The sequence below is a fragment of the Lactuca saligna genome, chromosome 1 (genome assembly GCF_052625555.1).
Source record: "Lactuca saligna cultivar CGN05327 chromosome 1, ASM5262555v1, whole genome shotgun sequence".
NCBI classification, from domain to species: Eukaryota; Viridiplantae; Streptophyta; class Magnoliopsida; order Asterales; family Asteraceae; genus Lactuca; species Lactuca saligna.
The window spans coordinates 152,464,174-152,472,870 of record NC_136417.1 but is presented as its reverse complement, the minus strand read 5'-3'; the positions used below and the strand labels follow the sequence as shown (position 1 = coordinate 152,472,870).

The 8,697-nt window shown below is 34.2% G+C and overlaps 1 protein-coding gene across 1 annotated transcript; it reads left to right on the top strand.

The window, feature by feature from the left end:
- The first annotated feature begins 619 nt into the window (after window positions 1-619).
- LOC145045468 (aspartyl protease AED3-like) lies at window positions 620-4,437 on the top strand. The gene is made up of 3 exons (XM_078993794.1): window positions 620-1,153; window positions 2,772-3,246; window positions 3,926-4,437. The coding sequence occupies exons 1-3, from the start codon at window positions 680-682 to the stop codon at window positions 4,273-4,275; spliced, it is 1,299 nt and encodes a 432-aa protein (XP_078849920.1). The 5' UTR covers window positions 620-679; the 3' UTR covers window positions 4,276-4,437.
- Window positions 4,438-8,697: the final 4,260 nt, after the last annotated feature.

Sequence of the window (8,697 nt, the reverse complement as noted above, 5' to 3'; positions counted from 1 at the left end):
TTTAAAGGGAAAAGAGCTTTCGATTTTGTTCATATTTAATCACTAAATTTTTTTTCGTTATAAATTTGCCACTAAACTATTGAAACCGTTCACATTTTACCCTTATGACCAGCAACAGTCGGTCATAAGGGTAAAATGTTAACAGTTCCAATAGTTTAATGACAAATAGATAACAAAAAAAAAAAAAAAAAAATAGTGACTAAATGTGAAAAAAATCGAAAATTCGTTACCCTTTCAAATCATTATCCCTATTTTATATGTTTTGATTCAACCTATTTTGGTCATGCCATCATTTTTTTGGATGAACTTTTATTTACCAAAAAAAAAAAAAAAAAAAAAAAAAACAATTTTCAATTATCAAAATCATTTCGTGGCTTTTTCATATAACCAACTTTTTTATAGAACTACCACACATTCACCCTGAATTATTCCTAAAATATCTCTCTTTATTTTGTATTTTACCCTTTGTCGTCCTATTGGTAAATGTTACTTTGTATCGACATATAGTCAGGGGTAAAACATCTAAGTTTATTTATAAAATAATACTAACGTTTTCACCTTTCCATTTATTTATACAAAAACTCCATCGATCGGAAACTTTTTGAATTAATATATATACCCAACAACACTACCATTCCAAGAGTACTCCACACACCATTGTCACCCTCCACAATCGTCAATGGAGCTTGCACAATGTCTTCTCCCACAACTCCTTGTCCTCCTCCTCTCCGTCGTCTCCGCCCATTCCCTAAACCCAACCTGCAACTCAAACGACAATGACTCCACCCTCAAAGTCTACCATATCTCCAGTCCTTGCTCCCCCTTCCGCCCCAAAACACCACTCTCCTGGGCGGAGACTGTCCTCCAAATGCAGGCCGACGACAAAACCCGCCTCTCCTACCTCTCCAACCTAGTCGCCGGACGCTCCTTCGTCCCCATTGGCTCCGGCAGACAGATCGTGCAAAGTCCTACGTACATCGTGAAGGCGAAGATCGGAACTCCGGCTCAGACATTGCTTATGGCGTTGGATACGAGCACTGATATGGCCATGGTTCCTTGCTCCGGTTGCGTCGGTTGTGCTTCTGCTGGCTTTGGTTTTGCCAAGTCGACTACTTTTTCGTCTCTTAACTGCGGTTCTGCTAAATGCAAACAGGTACGTATACGTACGTATACAGTATACAGTAGCTTAAGTATTACTATTTAATACAGTAGTAGATGACGCATTGATGGTTGTATAGTAATAATTGTACATGATGCGTTGATTGTTGTAAAGACAACATTACAATAAAGGAACTTTTTTTCAAATTTTGCATAATTTTTTTCAGGTTTTTGGCGTTTTGTTTAGAGGTGACAACTAAGTTCTTTTTATGAAAAAAAGAGAGAGTATATTATATTTTTATATAATAAAAGTGTGCTTTTAGTTTCTTTATTTGTTTGAGTTTGTGGACGTCTATCATAATTATTTGAAATGATATGCTGGTGTTTGTGAATTTATAACTTTACTGAAAAAGCTTTGATTTGAAAAAAACTATTCTAATAATATCTTTCTTATTTAAAAAAAAAAAAAAAATTATTGGCTTGAAATTACTCAAGTGTTGATGCTTTTATAGCCGCATCAATAGCCTAATAAGTTTAACATACCTTTACAATAGGATTATTGATAGCTTTTTTCACATGGTTTATTTATGAAACCGGTTTATTTTAACGTAAAAGGTATGGTTAGATGAAAAGTTAGTTTGATGGTTAAAATGATAACTGAAAGTGGGAACATATTAGCAGACAGCTGAAACTGAAAAATTAAATAATAGTTGAAAATCGAAAAACTAACGAAAGTTTGAAAAACTAATAGTTGATTAGCTTGATAAAAAAAATTATGCAAGGTAAAAATCCTATATAGGATTATTTTTTTTCTATAATTAATAAGGATATATATCTTGAATAGTAAATAAATAACTCCATAAATTTGTTGAAATGTAGTCTTAGTTTTTATATAGCCACGTTTCGTAACTTTAATAAATGAAAAACATTTGAAAAACCTCCATTAATATTTGTACTTAGTTATAAATAAGTTATAGGGTTATGTTTGAAAGAATTTTAGACTACGAGATTGAGATTTGTCAGAAGGGGCCTCTGGTGAACCCGTGACTCTGCTTTTGGTCGGATGCCATGGTACTCACGACAACTTTATGCACCGTCAACTTCAATTCTTGACTGACTAATAGTTTTAAATGTAAAATAAATTTATAGGGTGATGTTCTATTTCTGTTACGAAAGTCGTACTAGTTTCCACGTTTTTTATATTATTATAAAGTTAACAATAATATATTTTATTTTTATTTATAATATCAACTTATATATCTCCAGATTTTGCCTCTAATGTAGATAACTTTGTATGTAGCACTTGCAATCGTTACGAAATTGTAGTTATATTATTTGGAAAAAAAAAATATAAATACCTTCCCATTATATGTAGATATATTAGTTATTATGTGTTGGTATAATTATTATAAAACTGTCAATCTGTCATATTGCTTTTATGGTTACATCGTGACATTATTATTGAAAAAGAAATGTAAATTATACGTGTACAAATCATATCTAGCATGGGCTAACGGCATAAATGTACTTTATTTATTATTTTTTTATCATGGGTTTTTATTATTATTTAATATAACAAACTTATATTTTCATCATTTGTCATTAATGGTCCTTAAGATCTTGATCTACAATAATTTACTACCAAATACCAATAACAATGGATGTTTTTTCAGGTGCAAAACTCCAACTGTTTAGGAAACGCTTGCTCGATGAACATAACATATGGAAGTTCCTCTATAGCCGCGAATTTGGCACAAGATAATCTAACCCTAGCCACAGACACTGTCCTCGGTTACTCCTTCGGTTGCATTTCAAAAACCACAGGGACGTCTCTCCCTCCACAAGGCGTTTTAGGTCTCGGTCGTGGCCCACTTTCATTGCTTTCTCAATCAAAAAGCCTTTACAAATCAACATTCTCATACTGTCTGCCTAGTTTCAAATCTCCAAAATACTCGGGAACCCTGAGATTGGGTCCAAATGGTCAACCGAAGAACATCAAGTTCACTCCACTACTAACAAACCCTAGAAGGCCATCGCTATACTATGTTAAACTCATCGGAATCAAGGTTGGCCCTAAGCTAGTCAACATCCCTCCAAGTGCCTTCGCACTTAACCCGAACAATGGAGCTGGCACTGTTGTGGATTCTGGTAATTCATTCGGTTCCTAAAATGTTACATTAACTTATATATTTTCGATAATCATCATAATTAAATCACATTAGTATACTTTTAAGGATATAATTACGGTTAAATAAGAGATCATGAGTTCAAGTTTTTTAGGAGACATAGATGGTATTTAGGAGTAGATTTATTGATAGTATGATGTTTCAAATATATATATATATATATATATATATATATATATATATATATATATATATATATATATATATATATAAAAGCAACTTTCGTCCTAACACCAAAATATATCACATTGTGACCGAGAACCCATCACCTTATGACTTCACTAAATAGTTATTTGTGTATCAAAGTTTTACTATTTTACCCATTTATATAGTAAATTTTCATTTTTTTTAAAAGGTTATTTAGTAATATTTTATTTTTTACAGATGACTTCAACGATTAAACAAATTGCATATAAAACGTAGCTTACTTTGGTCCCGGGACAATAAATAGTTGAATATCTCATGTAAGAATACAAATATGTTTCATAAATTGAATAAAAATATAAAATGATTTCCTATAACTAGTTAATATCTAACAAATCTCACCATTAAATTATTATTTTATGAATTTGATTAAAACAAAATAAATATGATATAATTACACAATCATCTTTTTAGTAATGATTTTGTTGGTTTCCTAGGGACTGTATTCACAAGGCTAGTGACTCCGGCATACACGGCGGTGAGAGATGAGTTCAGGCGGAGAATGGGGAAAAAGACGGTGGTAACATCGTTAGGAGGGTTTGACACATGCTACACAGTCCCAATCGGAAAACAGGTTCCGACGATGACATTCATGTTTGAAGGAGCAGATTTGTCGATGAAGCAAGAGAACTTTCTGATCTACAGCTCCACCGGCACCACCACGTGCCTGGCTATGTCGGCGTCACCTTCCCTGAATGTCATCGCGAATATGCAGCAACAGAATCATCGGATCCTTTTTGACCTGCCAAATTCCAGGATCGGCATCTCGGCAGAAAGCTGCTCTTGAAAGTTGAATCACGTGATCTTAGTTATCGTTTCTGGTTTATGTTCTTGTTTTGTATTAGTAAGAATCGTCGTCACATGGGGTTTCAAGTTTAAGTTTTCTCTTTCATGTACGAGGATGACATATCCTTTTCAGATTTATCTATGGAATTTAAATGTTATAATATTTTGTGCGAGTGTTACTTACGAGACTGGAGGGAGTGGTGTCACCGAAACCGTATTCCCTTCCCTGCCACATAAGCATCACAGTCATTTGTTACCACACAAGTGTGGTTTCTTGCCACATGAAGGGAGTGGTGCCACAATTTTTTATTTTTTTATTTTTGTTTTTTTTAACTATTTTAATTTAATTCAACTTATTTTTTAATAAAAAAACGTAACTTTTCATTACTTCAAAATTAAAAAAAAAAAAACATTACATTGAAAAGTCAAAAAACATTACATTGCATAACAAAAAAAAAAATGACGTTAAAATAATCCTAGAAACTTAAAAAAACATAAACAAAAATAACTAAAGCAAACTACATAATGTCGTTCTCCGAGAACTTGTATTCGGAGTCATCCGATGGATTCAAATTAAGGTTAATATTTTGAACCCCGTAAATGTGTTCCACCAAGTCATTGCGAAGATTGTGAAATGTTTCAGTGCAACGTATTTCTGCTCTCCTGTTCATATACTTTTCGCCACCAATTTCTATTAATTATGTCTCTGGTATGATTTCTTCATCGTCAAACGCACATATCGCTATTCATTCGTCTTCAATAATCATGTTATGCAATATGAGACATGTATACATGATATTTTGAAGTTTTTCCTCGCCTAAATTCATTGTTGGTTTTCTTCAATATGAACCACCGTTTCTTTAGAGCTCCAAAAGCAAGCTGAACATCCTTCCTAGCTCTTTCTTGAACTCTCTTGAATTTTTTTCGTCTAGAACCATGTGGACACGTAAATGATTTAACAAACACAACATCCTCAGGATAGATTCCATCGACCAGATAATAATCATACTTATATGGCGTTCCACGCACTTCAAAAGAAAAATCTGGTACAGATCCATCGTATATGTTGTTAAACACAGGTGAACGATTAATAACGTTGATGTCGTTAATCGAACTAGGAGAACCAAAAAAAGCATGCCAAATTCACAGATCTTGTGATGCAACTACTTCAAGTATGACCGTTGGGTGACCATGATCACCTCGGGTAAATTACCCATGATATGAGGTAGGGCAATTTTCCCATGCCCAATGGAGACAATCTAAGCTTTCTAGCATTCCAGGAAACCCATGCACATTAGCATGATTCAGTAGGTGTGCGACAGTTTGCAGGTCGCACAGAGCCGACAGAAGTTTTATACAGACCAACGACGTTTGGACCTCAAGTTTCAAGTGGGGTATTTGATGGTCCTGAATGTTTCTTGGAAAGATTTCATCCGATTTTGGATGCATAGGAAACTGGACCCTCGATTTATTGCTCCCTTTAAGATTTCTGCCCGAGTGGATAGGGTTGAATACTGATTGGATGTGCCTGATGAGCTCAGTCTAATGCACAAGACCTTCCATATATCTCAACTTCGGAAGTGTGTTGCAATGATTCCACAGTTGAATCGTTAGAAAATATTCAGGTTGATGATCTCCTTAATTTTGTGGAGATACCAATTGTGATTCTCGACCAAGAGATAAAAACCCTATTAAACAAGGAGGTGGATAGTAAAGGTGCGTTGGTAGCACCAGAAGGGTCTCAAATGGACTTGGGAACCTAAGGTCAAGATGAGGGAGAATTACCCTAATTTGTTCAAGGCATAGGACTTCAATAGCGAAGTTAGATTTAAGTGGGGGAGAGTTGTAACATCCAATTTTTAGGTACATCATTTTAATGCTTACTTTAACCTTTTAGATGTAGTCATGACATGAGCAACGCCTTTCACATCGTGAGTTAGAGTTGACTTGTTGACATGTATTCCTTTATTCTCACCAAGTGACCCCTTGTTGCTCATGACGTGTGAGTGACATAATGATCATTGTTGGATTAGGTGTCTAAGTCCATAACTATAACCGGTATGTACTCGAATTGATAGCAACACAGTCCTTTTGGGTTGCCCTCAAACCTAGCAACCGGATAAGGAAATTATGAAAGGAGAGATATTGATTTATTATAAGATTACTAAATCAATATAAATGATTTATTAATATGTTAAAAGATTAATATATTAATTAGGAATCATTATGTTTAATTAATATATAGCTAGAAATTAATCATAATTAATTTTGGGGTTAAAAGTATTAAGTATAAGGTGCAGGGACTAGTTTGCAATTATCAGATAGTTGAGTGGAAGGCTCCAGAACCTCCTTGGAAGGAGGTGGACGAAATCTATAGGGGAAACCCTAAGGATTTCGTCCAAGGGGTTTTAGATAATGTCCTTAGGTTTGTTTAGGCCCTAAGCAAAGGAGCATTAGGGTTTTCCCTAAACCCTAGATCCCTCAGCTATATAAGGAGCCTCCTAGCTCCTAAAATCAGCCACTCCTTCTTTGAAGAAACCCTAGGGCCGAAAATTGCATACTCCCTCTACCCTTTCTCCTTCAAGTTTCCTTCTTGCTAGTTCTTGGGTGTGATTCCATTAGAGGCATTACATTTGTGGTGCTAAGCTTCCAAAAAGATCAAGATCAAGTTCAAGAGGATTATCAATTGTTTACTATAACAATTGAAAGGTATGTAACTCTTAAACCCTAGTTAGTCAATTTAGAAAATAGCCTCTCTCCTCTAGGGTTCTTGTTTTCAATTCAAAGTTATATGTTTAATAGTTAAAACATAGATCCAAAATAGGTTACATGTGAACTTAGGAATTGTTTTTCTAGTTTATTTGTTTTACTTAAAACCCATCAGTGGTATCAAAGCCATTTGTTGTTGTGAATTGAATTGCTATAATAGTTGAATTGCAAATTAGGGTTTATAGCTATTAAACCCTAAAAGGCCAAATTTTCGATTTCTAGGGTTTTTATGTCACACCCCAAAACCGATAACGGCGGAATACGTTTTGGGGTGGATGACGTAGTGTGCGGTATCATTACAATTGCATAATAGTAAAAGCAAGAATCAAACAACCATTTCATTTACATAGTAAGGGTATTTACAAGTGCGTTTTGTAATGTTTGACAAACACCAAAAGTAAACAAAAATAAGAGATGGGTCTTGCATACTCCATCTTCTCCAAAAATGCTGCAGTTGTACCTGTCTATCTTTGACCTGAAGATACAAGTTATTTTGAAAAGAATATCAGCATAAAGCTGGTGAGTTCATAAGAGTCTAGTGTGAGTTCTTATATAAAAAGCATTAAAATCATTAGTATGAAAGCTGAAGTTTGTAGTCATAAGTAGTGGTAAAACCTAGAAAATCCTATATTTTCCAGAACTGTATAGTAAGTGAAAACCTTTAAGAAATATGATATTTCCATCTTTGAAAACCATTTATCGTAGAAGTATAATAGTGACTCACCAATAAGTAAAGCAGTATGGTAAGTTATACTTGAAGAAAATAATAGTGGTGCAGCTTCCTTTAGTATTAGATTCTTATTTACTTCGGGATATTAACTATATCCTTTTGTTTAGCGTTTTAGCACGGTTATAGTGTATTTCTTGTATGTTGCCAATAGTGTGAGTAATAGCGGACCCCCATGACCTTCCCGGTCATGTATAGTGTAGTGGAGTAAAGGCATCCCTGGACCTGTGCGGCTCGGACTGAAGTTATCAGTCAGAATGTAATAGCGTCTGCCCCGTATAGATCTATACATATAGTGTCGTCTTCCCATCGGAAAACTTCGGGCGTAGTGTGTAGCGAATAGAGTATCTCGTCGTGGGTAAATGAGTTATCTTATGATTTGTACTTTCTATTGTATTATAGTGGAGTAGTCTTTTGTATAATTTCTATTGTATTTTCTTATTAGTGTATAGTTTCGTAATAGAGAGAGTTATAGTAGTAGTTAAAACAAGGGATAGAGACCTTAACTATACCTATTATAGTTAACTTAGTGTATGTGGTTCTAGTCAGGTTAGTAATTTAGACATCTACTGAAATAAGAAGTACTCGTAATCCGTACTAATATACGAGATATATAACTAAGAAATCAACGACAGTCGGACGGATAACCACTACCCTAAGCCCACAATCAAACAAGAACAGGAAATAAGGCGAGCTATCGGTCCTAAGTCCTTCAAGTCTTATTTATATAAATATATCAGAGTGATTACATTTTTATAAGGAGATTTATTAAATAAAAGTATTGTACAAAAGAGACATTTAAAACTTGTTTGCCTATTCAAAATAGTTATGAAAATAAATGATTGATTTATAAGGCATAGTGATAAATCACATGTGATTTGAACTACAGGTAGTGAATCACATGTAATTAATTCTGTAATATGAAAA